Source organism: Sinohyriopsis cumingii, chromosome 17, assembly GCF_028554795.1.
Source record: "Sinohyriopsis cumingii isolate HCF-2022 chromosome 17, ASM2855479v2, whole genome shotgun sequence".
NCBI classification, from domain to species: Eukaryota; Metazoa; Mollusca; class Bivalvia; order Unionida; family Unionidae; genus Sinohyriopsis; species Sinohyriopsis cumingii.
The window spans coordinates 100,614,681-100,631,471 of record NC_142977.1 but is presented as its reverse complement, the minus strand read 5'-3'; the positions used below and the strand labels follow the sequence as shown (position 1 = coordinate 100,631,471).

Genomic DNA, 16,791 nt, shown 5'->3' with positions numbered 1-16,791 from the left:
AAACCATGTGAACTTAGAAAAACATTCTATTATTTTAACATATATCTCTAGATATTTATTCTGTCTTTATCCGTCTAGGATACAATTATGACTGTAATGTCTGAGTGGATTAATTAAGGACTGTTTAATTGTTTATATTCAATCCTGCAAAACAGAGTTAGTTACCAAAAGAACAGAGAGAACAATGTTCTGACTTTGGATTTTGTAATCACACACACACACACACACACACACACACACACACACACACACACACACACATATATATATATATATATATATATATATATATATATATATATATATATATATATATATATATATATATATATATATATATATATATATATATAGAGAGAGAGAGAGAGAGAGAGAGAGAGAGAGAGAGAGTTCTGCACTGCATTAGGTTGGAATCACCTTTTCTAGATCGTTTCGACGCTGGCTAACGCACACTAGTCTAATACTATCCATGGGTGAGCCGACTTAGTTGATCAGACTCAGCCCGGAACCGATTATTTTTGCTGTCATCTCTCTCTCTATCGTCAAATCCAATGTGGGACTTCCTGATTGCGAATATTGTTTTCAAATTTACAACATTACTATTATGTGTCAATTATATAATTAGGTATTTCATAACATTCAATGCCAATGTGTTCTGCTGCCAAAATCGGTTTGTTATGAGGCCACCAGGAAAATGGAATTCGTGTCAAGAATTAATTACCACAACACCACAGCCCCTCAGTGTAAATAAGAAAATTCAGTTGCTAGGGAGCGATTTTGATGTTTTCGGAGTATTGTCGACAGCATTTACACATTTTAATATGGATCATCAGTTGTGCTGACTGGACATCAGGGCCTGTAATAAAGCAAATATTAATGTTAATTCTTTGCACGATTAAAAAAAGCAAAAAAAAAAAAAAAAAAAAAAAAAAAAAACAACAAATAGCTACTTTGTCGTTGTTTTCTGTTTTCGTTATTGCTGAAAGTTGGTTGATTAACGGAATCGAGTTTAAAATGCGTTCTGTATAAAGTCTTTCTTGATGTAAATTCAAATATTTTTGGGCTGTACTAGTAAAACTTTTCAATTAACATTTCATTGCTTGAAAATATTGTGTCCCTAATGTGGCTTTCTGTCTTGCAGTATCAAGATAAATACGGATCCTTCCAGTCTCTTTTCTTTGCCATCTTCAAGATTTAATTGCATGTTGTCTAAAAGACGGACAAATATTCCATGTCAAATAAAAACATGAAATAATTTCGAAACTCAAAAGTATTAATACTAAAGGACTAATTTCAAAGCGTGATTCGTATTTGGAGAATTATACTTCGTGCATTGTTGACAAGGGTGTGGCTTTCAGATTAGATCTTTAAAATACAATGTAGAATGCAGTGTCATTTACAAGGTAAGAAAATGAGACGATTAAGACCATGTGACAGGCTATGTTTGTAATAAAAATGATATGCGACTATACCAAAGTATGCATATACGTAAAAGCGAGGAATTATTTTCTCTGATAGTTCCCGCACAAGTTGCGCAGAATTGAATTTCATTTTTTTTTTCGTTCAAGAATCTAGACTATTTTGTGACATCAATCATATTCAAACATCGAATTGAACGTGCTGTTTGAATACAGGGTGTTTTTTGTGTTAAAATATCCTCTATATTTAGGCATTAATATATAATTTATCTACCAATTTATTGATCATGCAGAGCTATCATGCACAGTTATGTAAATATACGACTGCTCCGGTGGCATAGTGGCCTAGTTAGAGTGTCCACCTCTGATGCGGGAGTTCGTGGGTTCGATCCCCGGCCGAGTCATACCAAAGACTTGCAAAAATGTTACAAACAGCTGCCTCGCTTGGCGCTCAGCAATAAGAGGTTAGTCTTAAGACTGGTCAACCTGGTGTCAGGATAAAGTGACTGGGTGGGACATTATACTACATGTCTGCGGCGTGATGCCCCAGTGCTAGACATCACTATAAACTGCCACTTTGCAGACGTCGTAGCGATATGACTGAAAAATTGTTAAGGCTACGTTAAAAATCAAACTCACAGCACAACACACACACACACACACACACACACACACACAGATATATATATATATATATATATATATATATATATATATATATATATATATATATATATATATATATATATATATATATATATATATATATATATATATATATACATATATATATATATATATATAACCTGGCTTGAAAGACCACTGTTACGTGAGACCACCTTCACTGAGAGACCTTATTCTCATTGCACAAATTTATTGAATATATAATGTTATGACCTGTTATTAGATACTACCTGTCTTGAGAGACCATACTTTTTTGGCAGTAGGGGTGGTCTTTCAAGACAGGTTCTTATATATATATATATATATATATATATATATATATATATATATATATATATATATATATATATATATATATATATATATATATATATATATATATATGTGTGTGTGTGTGTGTATGCATGTATATGTGTGTGTGTATGTATATATGTGTGTGAGTGTGTATGCTTGGAAAGGTAAGCTTTCAACTGTGTCATTCAAATTTAAATAGAAGGTACAGATAGTATATCTACCTCCAGATGGAACTTCGGTAAATATATCACTGTATGGACATTTCCATTTTAACATATAATGCTTATGGAATAATCTATATTGCGGAACCCTTACATTGTATACTTAATTCATCCCCATGTAGAAGAACTAAATATAATCATTCATTAACGTTCACTGATATCACGCGATTAATCAAGCAAGACTTATCCAAATATTTTTAATTTTGCCTATTTTGCTTATAAATAAGGAGATATTGACCTGTTTCAAAACCAGCCGATAACAGGGTAATTATTCATGGAAAAGATTGTCAACGAGGAGTGCTTGGCTTTCCTTAAAGGCTTCTGCTTCGTGTACAGATCAATGTTCTGGGATTGAGTGAAGTCATTTGCTTGGTTCATGAAGCTTTATACAAATTCTCAACGTGGTGATAATTGAGACACTGTTATAATGCAAGCTCAGCTATTGTCATTCCAAATGTAGTCGTGGTCTAGTGTTGATTTACAATCCAGCGTATCTAGGAAAATTCATATCCTGAGGAAAAATGGTGGGATAAACAAGTTCAAGTCATGACCGCAAAGGATGTGTCTGGTTTCTTAACAATAATCATTGAAGTTGCGATGATTATCGTCAACATCTTTCCTATTTATGTCGGATGTAAATATAAACGACGCAGTGAACGATCAGCAGTTGATGAGCTGATTATTTCCTTGAGCTGCTTCACAGTCATAATGGTTCTTCTCACCGCGCCTCTGGGACTAGTATACTATTTTAGGAGTTCCTTTGGAAATGCATATGCTTTTTGTGATATGTTCCAGTCATCTACAACATGTTTTCAGTTTTTTTCTCTGTTCATTATCTCTCTTTTATGTGTTAATAGGTTTCAAGAGGGATCGTATGCTACGAAAGGACACACCAGTATCAGAGCCTGGTCAACGAGAACTACGGTGCTGTTGATCAGTCTCTCCCTTTTTATCAGCATTTTCATTGCCATCCTTCCAGAGTTTGGAATGGTACCCCTTGCAGACGAACCTTCAAACTTTACCTGTCATCTATGGATCTCTAATAATGCAACCAGTATCATGCAGGGTATATATTTCATTGTCTACCTTGTCTTTGGGTACACAGATTTAGTAATTGTTGCTCTTGCCGTGGTAGGAATATTTTTAGAAATTAAGAAAGTAAAACGGATAATGTACAACGGTGTGGTGGCTGGAGAACAGGACACAGTATTTGCAGATGATTCGTGTAGGCGATCATATATCGACTCCTCGAGATTAGCTTACCGCATGGCGGCAGTGTTCTACTTGACCTGGGTACCATCACTGGTAAGGAGAGAGAGAGAGAGAGAGAGAGGTACAAAACTTATTACGTACGTTACGTTTTATATGGCATTTCTCTTGGGATACAGAATTTTCATATTTTCATAACGAAATGTAAATTAATTATATATATATATATATATATATATATATATATATATATATATATATATATATATATATATATATATATATATATATATATATATATATATATATATATAACTGCATATTTATATCTATTGTACCAAGGCTCGGCTTTGCGTAAGTACGTGGGAAAGCCTGCCAGTAGCTTCTTGTGGGTCGGTGGTTCTTCCCTGGGTTTTCCAGGGTTCTTCCTGCACCAGTTATACTGGCCGCCATGCATAGCCTACCTTGTGCTGAAAAATGGCGTTAAACCCTAGAACAACAAATATATATTGTATATACTCGCTTATAAGTATGGTCCAACTGCAAACTGCTCCACCCTGATCTGCCGGAGCATAATGCACCTGCAGATCATGGTCTATGGTGTTTATTCTATTGAATACTTGTTTTAAAAACTCCATAGACACATATCTGCTGGTGTATTCTGCGACGGCAAGTCTGTGCAGTTTGCAATTCGACTCGACTTACAAGCGAGTATAGACGGTATCAAATCTTTCTGTCTGGATACCTGTTTCATAGAAAGAAAGGAACCTTTTATGAACTTCTAATTTTGATACGTAAAAACTCTTATCTAAATTTGCTTTTATAAATTTACTTTACTGATATTTACCAAGTATAAATTTAATGCGTTAACTAGAACATTTAGTTACGCTTCTTTGCCACATCCTAATAAAACAAAGTGTCAACTTAAGGAAGTTGTTACTTCTGCAATGGCATTCCAGATGGTTGGTTAATGAATACAGATTAATCATTTCATCGGATTTTTAGAAGTCTTATCAACCGATAAGATAAATATGGCAAACTCCATGATACCAATGTTCCGTATCAATTATTCGCCCAGATAAAAATTACGATTTCTTACCGAGTTGATCACGAAACAATCGAGCGACGAAATGTTCTGTCGTTATATCTGCACCTGATTGATTGCAAAACTTTATTCGGTTACCTTAGCTCTTGAACAGAAAGTTGAATTTCGTCTACAAAATTATAAAATTGCTAATAAATTAAAATGTGTATATATATCTCTGTTTAAAACAGATTGGTATTATTTAAAAATTAATTAAAGTATTTTGTAGGTAACGTTGGAAAGGACGAATCGTAGTTCATTGACGTATAATTTAGGAATGTAAAAACAATGACGACATTCATGGTTCGATACATGCATAGCATGGGGAACGCGGAGTTTGTGTTGTAGCATGCACTCTAGTACATTTGTATTTTTTCTGAACGAAAACTAACTTTCCATTCCAAATTAGGTATATAAATTAAATATCAGATGACTATATGTTTTCCCTAGTTCTCCTAGTCTCACGCATGGAAGGAGGAAGGGGACACTAATTGAAACTTTACCTTGGTTTCATTAATAAATTTATGTCATTGCAAAATGTGCTCATTTATAGAAACTATTTTCTGATGCAGGTGTTGATTACCTTGAAGAAGCTGGATTTACAAATCAGTGAAACCGCCGTTTCCTTTTCCCTCATTGGTACAACGCTGACAGGACTTGTGAACCCACTGCTGTACGGACTGACGGACAGAACCTATAGAGCAGGCTACAAGAAGCTAACAGAATGCATGAAAAATACATTTAGTTGCACAAGGAAAAAATTTGGAACGGTTCCTTGTAAGTATTGTAAGTAACGTGTATTTGAAATAATTATTTCGATTCGCAGAAGAAACAAAATGTATCTTAGTGATGACCTTGACACTTTCTCTCCCTCGTAGGTGTAACTGTGTTTGCTATTATAGTAATTACGGTAAGGGCACCTTAATCAAGCCTTGCTAGTTACTTTATTTTTTCTTTTAATTGTCTTTTTCATTTTTAAACTAGAAATTGAAAGCTAAATGTATTTGTCGTCTTTTCTGTCCTCTTTTTTCAATGCTGTATAATTCAAAATCCATTCACAAATCACAAGAAAGTTTGTAGACGCTTCCCTAAACAAGTAAGTTACTGTCGTCAGAGGGAAAAATCGTATATATATATATATATATATATATATATATATATATATATATATATATATATATATATATATATATTGTTCTGCATGTTGTTATTTTAATTTTATTTAAACACCCATGTTTAACTCTTGGGATAATTGTCATCAATTAATTAGAGCATTTTTCAAGGTAGTATAACAGACAGTTTGTCTGGGTTAAGACGAAATCGTTGCAAAAAAACATGAAAATTGTCTTATCGTGTGCCAGGAGTGTAAAGGTAATTACGCTGTAGTCCGTATAACCAATTCCAATCATCGATGAGATCCGCACATATCCGCAATCAATTGACAAATAATTATCGGAATGTTATATTAGGAAGAAAGCGCGGGGTCATCTAAAATGTCGAAAATACCCAGTTCTTCTGGCAATTCGGAAGCCCGAAATGGTGTAAAGAATTTGAAAGTTGTGGATTTCATAAATAAAATTATGATTGAAACACCTGAAAGGATGGTCTGCACGTTGCAGTAAACCTTTCTAGTCCTATGCATGTTGCATGTAAATTGATAATAAAATCAGGGTTGATATATTAACAGAAAGAACGCACTTAAGACTTTGACACATGGATTTATTGAGTTTTGAGTCACATGATCGAGATATCAGCTTGCTAGGGTAGTCATATTGACCGCTTTTTCCCATAATCATGCAAACTCTGTCGATACTCTGTATATACAATCTCTTGTCGATAACTATTAGACGGAAGCTAGTTCTTGATTTCTATATGTAAAACATATCATTATGTGATTGTGGCTTTCATCGGTTGAATTATATCCAGTTATTTAACTTAGGTTTGTCCTTCCAAAACTTCAGCTTTATTGGTACCCACTCGTCTTTTTCTTAAAAACAAAACTTGATGCATGATGAACCTGACCTGCATAACAAATATAAAAATGCCACGATGATTTGTTTCTAACAGTGCTGTAAATTAATATAGTAATAAGTGGTTAATAATGAAGAGTTTGCCCTCGAAATTCAAGTCCGGTCAAACGGACTTCAGCATCTATTAATTTATTTTCCATAACAAATGATATTTCTCCCTTCAAGTTATTGTAATGTCCACTATGTACATTACTTATTTTGTACTTGTTCTTGTTATTTATGTTTATTAGCCTGCATATGACGGAAACATAGTAAATGACTAACCAAAGACGTTGAAGCCATAACTGATTTACTACTTTTTTAAGTAAAACTTTTTATAAGCTTTAGCTTATAACGAAGGTTTTCATCTCTTTTCTCTTCCTTTTATATTCTCCTCAGCCGTTTCAATGGAATATACGATGACCGGATCGAATGGTTCTGAAACGTGCGACAGACACAATGAAATACCGCCAAACATCGTGCCTGCTTCATCGCAAATCTGTTCCACCGGAGTAGAAAACATGGCCTACGACGATCGTTACTCACAACCGGAAGTGTCTAATCCTGAAGAGGAAATGCTCATTTGTCAAAGAAGTAATTATCTAAATGAAAATATGGACTTGAGCGCTGCCAATGCTGATTCACAGTCGCTTCCAAGATCAGACAGGTCTGATGAATTCTTCGTTCATGAGGCAGAAGTGTGTTCGTCCCTAAGGAAAGTGTACTTGACGGACTCTTCAGTGGCCTCGACGGAATCAGAAGGCAATACAACAGACGACTCTCTGGAGTCTGGCTTTGAGGGTCTGTTAGCGGAGAGTAATATGTGATCAGTCATTGTGACTCATTTAGGGATTAGTCTGATATTGTGCAAAAAGACACACAAAAAATATCCTATTTTTAATGAAAAGATTTCAAACGCACGCGTCAAGGTACACTGTAGTTTGGTTCTTACAGACATGCAGTGTATTTCACGAGATTACGGAATGTAGAAAGAAACAGTGATAAATAAAACGACAAGTCTTTGAAGTCGGTGCTAATCTTCATAACTGACTGGTATTTATAGTACCGGGCTATTCAAAGTTCCATTTTGGATTGGATTGACTAAACGTTTTGACCTAAAGTTTTACTGTTGCAGGATTATTGAAATTGTAGAAATAGAGACTGATTTAGCTATGTGATTATTGAAGCATATTTTTGGAAAGACAGCTCAAAACGAATCAAACAAACCGATTAGCTTTTATGTTGAAGCAACGCTAAATCTTCTGCTGAAAACACAAAAGATGGTCGATACGATTTATTTTGAATTTATTTCTCCTAAAATGACTGAGAAGAAATTCACTGCATAAAGGTTTGTTACTATTTTGGTATCTTCAAATACTAAAATCCTTTGTAGACCTATACTGAAGGAATTATAGTTTGATAAGAAATAGCAAAGAAAAGTATGTCCTAAAATTTAATATCAATATTAAAATGAATCTATATCAACATAAATAACATATTCGTTGTAAATATTAGCGTTTTTTCTTCTTCAAATTCATTCTAATCATAAAAGATTCATAACGTAATCAAATGTATTTACAAGTATGAAACAAACAAACAAATAGGCATGCAAGTATTATTAGGGTTAAACTATATGGCAACTCTACACTAGTTTTATGGTGTCGATTTAAAGATGAGTTCCAAAAAATATAAATATACAAAAAAGTGGGGAAAAAATAATATTGAAGACAAGCCGTCCAAAAAAGGATGAAGTGTTATAATACAGAAAATCAAATACGAAGTTGTCGAAATTCTGTAAGAGGTGTATAAAATAAACGAGAAAGTTAAAATAAATTACCGATCCTTACCAAAAAGGAGGAAGTAAGAAATTAAGTACGGAGAAGAGAATGTATAATAAAAAATGATTAAAACCGATTGTTGTAGGTTTCAGACTACTAAGTAACGAAGAATCAAGCACATACACCCTCCCTAGCGGCTTTTGCATGTCATGTTCTGGTCATTTGATTGGATGAAAGCAATTTAATTAAATAAACATTGAAGAATAATATGGGGACATGACATACACTGTGAACATACTGCCTTAAAATCTACCTTATAAAGAACGTCATATTATCTTAGCTTCTGGTATCGACGTACCATTTGCGTAATTTGCTGACAGTTTTCGTTTCGATGAGTTATTTTTATTATCAGTGTTTCTGTATTGTTTTTACCCTTTATCAATCGTCATTTTGTTTGGGAATCTTTTTGACCATTTTTTTGATACATTTTGACGGTTACTTTGGCATTTGTAACCACTAATGTATAAATAAATCCGTTCCATGCTCAATTCATTACTCTACACACTTATTATTATTATTATTATTATTATTATTATTATTATTATTATTATTATTATTATTAATTTTGTTAAAAGTATTTGGCTATAAATAAAGTGATGAAATAATATTTTCCTGACCTGCTTGATAAGAAAATGGTTAGTATGCTATTTAGGAAATAATTTCCTTATCACCACTATCAAAAAGCAGCGAACAAATTCAGCACTGTTTTCACAAGATGTTTCCCCAATAATTTGTTTCAGCAGTGATGTACCTTATGTTAGCAAATTATTTAAAAATATTTCTTATCGTTTTCGTCTTATCCCTAATATTTTGCTAATCGTGCCGTATCATCTTCGTACAGCTTTCAGTTACGTTTTTGCCGATCCGTTCGCATTTTTCGTTTCCGTACAGTTCTCTCGGTCGCTAGAGATTTTTTTCAGTTACTGTATATAGACAGGGTGTTGCACTAACTTCATTTACTAAAAGTGTTCCTAGAGTGAAGCAAATACTTGGGTGAATGGAACAAATTTCTAATATTTAGTACACAATGTACCTTGAGGAAATTATGAAGAAAAAAAAAACCAGGTAGAAAACACGATGTTAAAAATGTATTCATACTTTTAAATATATATATATATATATATATATATATATATATATATATATATATATATATATATATATATATATATATATATATATATATATTGTAAAGAGTAATCTTTTTTTAAACGTTACAAACAAAAGGTTAATCGTATATAGTTTCTTCAAGTACAAAGGATATTTTACCTTTATCATCATGAATGCGTCTATTTTATGGCTTTTATTTTGTTTTTAAACATTCCTATGTTGTTAATGGCTATCTTCAGTGAATTCGGTGGCTAACCGGATGTTTCACTCTCACGAATAAAAAATTCTTGATGGGGCTTTTCGTTGATGACAACACCGTTTGAATATGAGAGGAAGATTCCGTTTTTCACTATACAACTGATGAATTTCAACATAACGTTTAACAGGAAGAAGACTGAATCAAATCCACCCCCTCCAACCACCCCCTGGATCGCTTGGAACAAATGAATTCCAGTAAGATGTTTAACATGCCTTCATTTATGCAAGATATACCCTAATTTCCAGACTGTCGTAGCTATCTTATACAAAAGAAGCCTATGGAGAAATGCATGATGCAGCTATTTTTCAGAATACTTTGGGGAAAGAAAAAACTACAAACCTAAAGAAAGGGCACGTTCGGAGACACACGTGCATGTGCAGAGAGAGAGAGAGAGAGAGAGAGACATCACCATGGAATATCAAAAATCGCGTCTTCTTGTAAATAAATTTCGAATAAAGCAACTGTTTTAGGAACGGCTTTGTTTAGTATGTTAAGTGGCAAAGACCTGTCTAATATTTGTCAGCATTAAAAAATAGTTTAAAAATTCCTTTTTCAGTCATCTGTTACCATTTTTATGAAGTCGACAGCCTTAATATCTTGTCGCCAACGATATATACAGACGCCGATATATTGGCACTTCATCCGGAATGTGACGATGAAACTAGTTAATGTATAAAAGAAATGTCACCGCGCTCCTACGTTTTGTCTCACACAGCCAAAAATCTGTACCGATATCGTAAAGACTGTGTGTTAAGAATAGACCCAGACGCACGTGGCTTGTATATCTGAATTCATCACTTTAGACTAAGTGTGTGTGTGTGTGTGTGTGTGTTCAATAGCTGCAAACAACCGATATATCACATAAAATAAAAATTTGGGCATTGTGCACTGCTACTTAAAATGTATGTATTAAAGAAAAGGTTGAATCATTCAGTTTGTTAGATGATTTCGTTTCTACGGTGGGAAAAGACCAAATCTTCCAAAACGCCCTTATTTCCCAAAATGTTCAAACATTCTTTAAACGGATACAAAAATGACGATCTTTACACAAATTGAAAGCTAATTTTGTTTTTAATATTTTTTGTTTGTTTGATCGACATTTTAGGAGCTGCGATGGCAATATGGTTAAAAGTGTTCAACATTTTGCTGGGATTGAAGTGTAGAGTGTCGAACTCCCAATTAGTGGGTTCGAATTTTGTCAATGATTAACATTTACGCAAACAATGATTTTGGCAGATAAATACAAGTATGTACATTATGTTATTTTTTTTTTTAGCTCCCTCTCTAAATTTGATAATTGAAATTTATTCAAGCTGCCAATACCATTTTCATAACGTCGTCAATTCAATGTTATTGTCCTATTCGCCTATGGCAGCAATGATTCGTTTCAGGAGCCAGTGGGTTTTCATTGGAAAACCATTTAGCCTGCATCTGGCTTTTGTCTGATTTGAGTGATTACTGTTCTGTTCTATGGTTTTGTGCAATGTTTTATGTAAATTTGACACTGCTGCTTTCTTGGCTGTAATGAAATAAATGGATATCGTGGTTACACTAGAGATAATTTATTTGTTTGTCATTGAATATGTGTTCGATTAAGCTAATCCAACTGAACAAGGCTGTGTCGCAGACTATTCAGTAAGGCCATTCAGTTCTCGATGGTCCGGACATGTGATCTAGATCTTGTATTTAAATTTTCCTCAAGCACTGCTTCTGCGCACATGAATTCATTATTTCAGAATATGTTGCAATTGTTCTCGTTAATCTACCTATCCAGAGACGCATAAGGACGTTGGGGGGTCACAAGGAACTTAAGATATATATATCTACTGGTACTCCCTGAAAGCCGTTCTTAAACTGTCCTTTATATGTGAATAATTATTAGTCATATTAGGATAAATAGTACACGGATTTGACCTATACATGGTTTACTTAAACACGTTTTTTTGGTTTTTTATACATGGTAAACCCGAGGTCTCCATGAATACGGGGCACAGGACACATGCCTCCTGCGCTCCCACTTTACTCCGACACTGTAGCTATTTATCTATAATTGTGAATATACCTGCATTCCACAGGCCATCCTCTTGCTGCAAAAGTGTTACGGTATCTTTTACTCAGTTCTTGATGTGTGAGACCAAGTTCTGACATACTCATGTCCGCTCTTGCAAAATCGACGATAACTGCACATATCTAAATGACGTGATGATTGCGTTATGAGACCATCTATATGACATCAATAATTACCAAAGTGTATCTCACACGCTCCTAACAGCTAATAATCTTTCAGAAATATATCGCACTTATTATGCTGTTTTGACTGCAGCGTCAAAAAAACCTGAGTCAATAGTCTTCGCGCATTAGCACACAAGCTCATGGACTGGATCTATCGTATCTTATCTGATCATAAGTTCAAATCCGATTAAAAAGGAAAGATAAATAACCAGACTCTGTTAGGTGGTTTAGATGCGCTACATTGTGACGGCATCTGTATATTGTGACATTTCCTCCAACGTATTAGGGGTAATCTTGACGTGTGGCATTAAACCCATTGCAACGAGAAGATTGCAGACAATACAATATAACTGAGTGGGATGCAGTTATCATAGCGTACGGTTTTCTCCAGATGGCATTTTAGCACCATATGTACAGCATTATGGTAGTGATATTGTTACAATGAAGGATCTTTCTACCGAGCAAATCAAACACCTGTGTGAGCTTGGCTTGAAGTCCATTGGTTACCCATATCTCCAGGGACCTCACAACAACAGTCTTTATCAACTGAAAGTTCATAAAGGCGCAAATACTGCATTAATGGTTTTCTAATCACCCGATGGCCGCACATCACGAAACTAATAATTTCACACTTGCATTGTTTCTTATTTCAAATGTGTGCGATTCACCATCAAACCTATCTACCTTTATATTCGTAATTCATGCAATAAAAAACATGATCCAAACACCCAATATATAGAATGGTTCATATTTCAAGTTACTTCACACATGTACCTAAAACTTGTTACGAGTCTAGGCTCCTACAACAACTAACAGGAAAAAAGTGATGGCAACAAGCTTTGTAAAATGTAACAAATAATTTATTTCTCTAGAATATCAAGTGGAAAATGAGAAAGAAAAGAATTTGCGGTTTTACGAATCAAATCCCAAAAACAATCCAAGAATTTAAAAAAAAAAAGAAGTCCTAGTAATAAAAGTCCTGAATGAAACTGAGTTCGAATCTCGACAAAATCCAAAATGGAAGACGATGTTGTCTGTTTTTACCTGCGAAGTGCTGCAGTGTCAACAGTCTCTTGTTGAATCACATAAAATATTATTCCAGTTTTTGAATTCTGTAAAAGTTTTGATAAATGTCCTTTTCCAATAATTATTTTAGAGCACTTTAGTATTTCCAGGGAACATAATCACTTGAAATCCAATAATTTGAAGAAATAAAATCTCAGCCCAAACTGGTCACAACAACACAACTTAACGTGTCAAAAGTTTAAAGCTCACTGACTATTTCTATATAAAAAAAAACAAAAAACAAAAAAGAACAAAAACATTAGTTATAAGGCTAACTTAAGATGCAAAACAGATTCCCGGATGGTGGTCAAGAGTTCAACCTTCCAGAAGAAATGGAAGTTTGTTACTTTAATATTATCACATAGTCCAGGTATAACCTTGGCACAACTTGACAATTCTTACTCTGAAAAAGAATGAAAAAGGAGTTTTAAAAAATTGTTTACCAAAACTGCCAGTGATTTTGAGACAAGGTCAGGAACTAGGTCAGCATTAGATACAATGCCTCTATTATTAGTTGTTTACGTCAAAAAACCCCTCATACAAATCAGTCAGAACTGAACTATATTGTAGACAATATCAAATCCAGTAAATAAAGTTACATTTTAATAGCATGTAATATAATCATAAAAATTTAAAAACTAACAAATAAATAATTAAATTGAATATACATAACAAAATATACGAATAATGTCCCACGTTAATGAAGTTGAGAGGGTCCATTTTACGAACACGATCCAGGCTGCCATGAAGTCTCATGAATGATGTCCATCAAGACATCTGTTCCTAGAAAATGACTAATTGCTCGGGTGAGAAGTATCTTCCGAACACCGACACCCTATCATCAACAAATGATCAGTAAAATCTATTTAAAAAAAGCGATACACGGAAGCTTAAATACAAATAACACATATCATAGGTTTATGACAGTATTATCCTTTCGAAAGGAGGCGTCTCACTCTAAGGTGACTGTATGTCGTAGCGTTATAAACTCTGGAAGTGACTGGACATGAAATAATGTAGTTCCGACTGCTGTCTATTAATAGAAAATGAAAAATAAAAATGCGAATTTGAAAACGCATAGCGATTTACGACCTGTCGTAAATCGTCATCGAAGGCTTTCTATTGCCGAAAATCGATGTCAATTCAATAATTGTGTCACACTGAAAACAAGTCCTCGCCAAAATATCTTTTTTGGCACATTTAATGCGAGGAGTGAATGATCTTCTGGCTGTGCAAATTTGTTAATTTTCATTAGATATTTTTAAATAGATAATCAGTGACAGATTACGTTTTCGGACTTTTTACGTTGTAATGATTGTTATGTTCAACTTGCTTTAGCTCTAGAAAACGGACCCCACCCCATACATCTGTAACAGATTATGGTTTGCTTGGACCCTTAAAAGAAAAAACATAAAATGTTTACAAAATGTTAAATGAAATGACAATGCACGACTGGCTGCTCATTAACTCGTACAGGAATAAAAAGCTTGAAAGTTTCCATGCTTCAGTATTTCATTATATATATATATATATATATATATATATATATATATATATATATATATATATATATATATATATATATATATATATATATACTAAATAGTCATAAAACATGAAATCAGGTTTTGGCAGAATAGAAGCCTATACTTAACTCAGTCTGCAACTAATCTTTAGAAGTTTACAATTATACTCATCCTCAGAGGAAACTGAACACAATATCAAATATACAATGTTTGCATAAAACTAAGTCTTTTCGTGCAAACATTATCCAACCATCCAGACCGTAGTGGTTGAAGATCAATATAAACAATTGTATAATGTAACAGTATGGATTGCGATTCCAGTTTTGATGTACACAATCTCTCTGTGAGCTTTTGTTTCAATAGTCTGTTACGATCCATGTCTGAAAATATGGGACAGAAAGGAAGAACACCCAACAATTTAAAGTAAAGTTCCTATGAATATAAAGGAAAAATTCAAACGACACAATTCCAATAGAGATGAACGTCCTGACGTACCAAAATGATATAAGCCAGAATGTCTTTACAGTTGTTTTAAATACTCCAAAAGTAGTGTATAATCTAGTCTATGAGCACTTAGTAATTCCAACGAATGATTTAAATAAATAAATTTTCTAGAATTATATCTGAACAGAACTGCAAACTCTGATTATAGATTCCCAAAGGCTGATATGAAACAGGAATGAATGCTTGTTTACCAAATATCCTTTATATACATATTCCACTTGAACTACGACACAATGGAGTTCCCTGGTGAAAACGTTCATTTTCCAAATTACACCAAACTGTAAACATGTTCTCTTCCAGAACATTCTAAGCTCGTAAACAAGGTTTGGCCTTGAACTCAAATTTAGTAAATATCTTTTTTTAAAAAACATTGAAAATGTCATGTAGGCAAAAACTCTACCCTCAATCACGAACATGACAAACGTCAGGTACACAATATAAATTAAATGTACATTACAATACCGCGTTCAAAATATGTTTCGACACGCGTATAAGTGTATAAAGCCTCTAGACTGATATTTGACATGAATGCTGTATATATCTGTATCACAAGAAGTGTTCTTGAGCATTTTTGTAAGTAAATCAAGAATATTTCCGTTGAATACAATTGTCGATGTCAATGGACCATATTCTCTTCAGATTTTATTGAAGAAAACAAAATCTAATTTGGTTTAATATAATATCCTTCAACTGACCACAATCCAAAACTTCTTATTGTTATCTCCTTATGTGATCAAGGCCTTAATTTTTCTTGCAACGTTTCTACGACACACATGTAGGTCATATATCTGTGACTGAGTCACATTTTACCGCCATTTTCATACATATATCACAGCGGTACAATTATCTTTATCATGATTTTTTGAGCACTGTTATTTAGATTTATGCTATCCTATCCTATGACTATAGATACACAGGAATGAAATGCTGTCCTTCCTTTCTCATCCGTATTGTTAACTGCAACAGTTTTAGAAAGGTCTGAGGAAAGAGTAACCCCAACATATGTTCTTTACCAAACAACAGGAATCAGATTATCTCGAAAAGTGAACGAACTTTCTCGTAGGATTCTTACCTTTGAAAATATGACAACATTGAATTATTAGCTTTGAGTCGGCGTTTCCAATAAGCTTCACGGTTATTAGGGTTTCGGTGCAGAATACGGATGCCATAAAATAAAGAGAACAGATGGATCTTGTCGTTGGCTAGTAGAACACATATGATATTTAAGGTACCAGCTTGTATTCCAGAATTTGATTGTTCCAATATCGACACTAGGGCGTTTATCCTGAGTACGAAAAAAAGCCACGCTGAAAGCGTTCTTCCTTGACCTAGTCCTGG

General features: G+C 33.8%; 1 protein-coding gene across 1 annotated transcript; it reads left to right on the top strand.

Moving 5' to 3' along the window:
- Window positions 1-3,053: 3,053 nt before the first annotated feature.
- Window positions 3,054-9,815, top strand: LOC149779547 (uncharacterized). The gene is made up of 3 exons (XM_089938648.1): window positions 3,054-3,922; window positions 5,483-5,687; window positions 7,319-9,815. The coding sequence occupies exons 1-3, from the start codon at window positions 3,164-3,166 to the stop codon at window positions 7,744-7,746; spliced, it is 1,392 nt and encodes a 463-aa protein (XP_089794774.1). The 5' UTR covers window positions 3,054-3,163; the 3' UTR covers window positions 7,747-9,815.
- The last annotated feature ends 6,976 nt before the right edge of the window (window positions 9,816-16,791 follow it).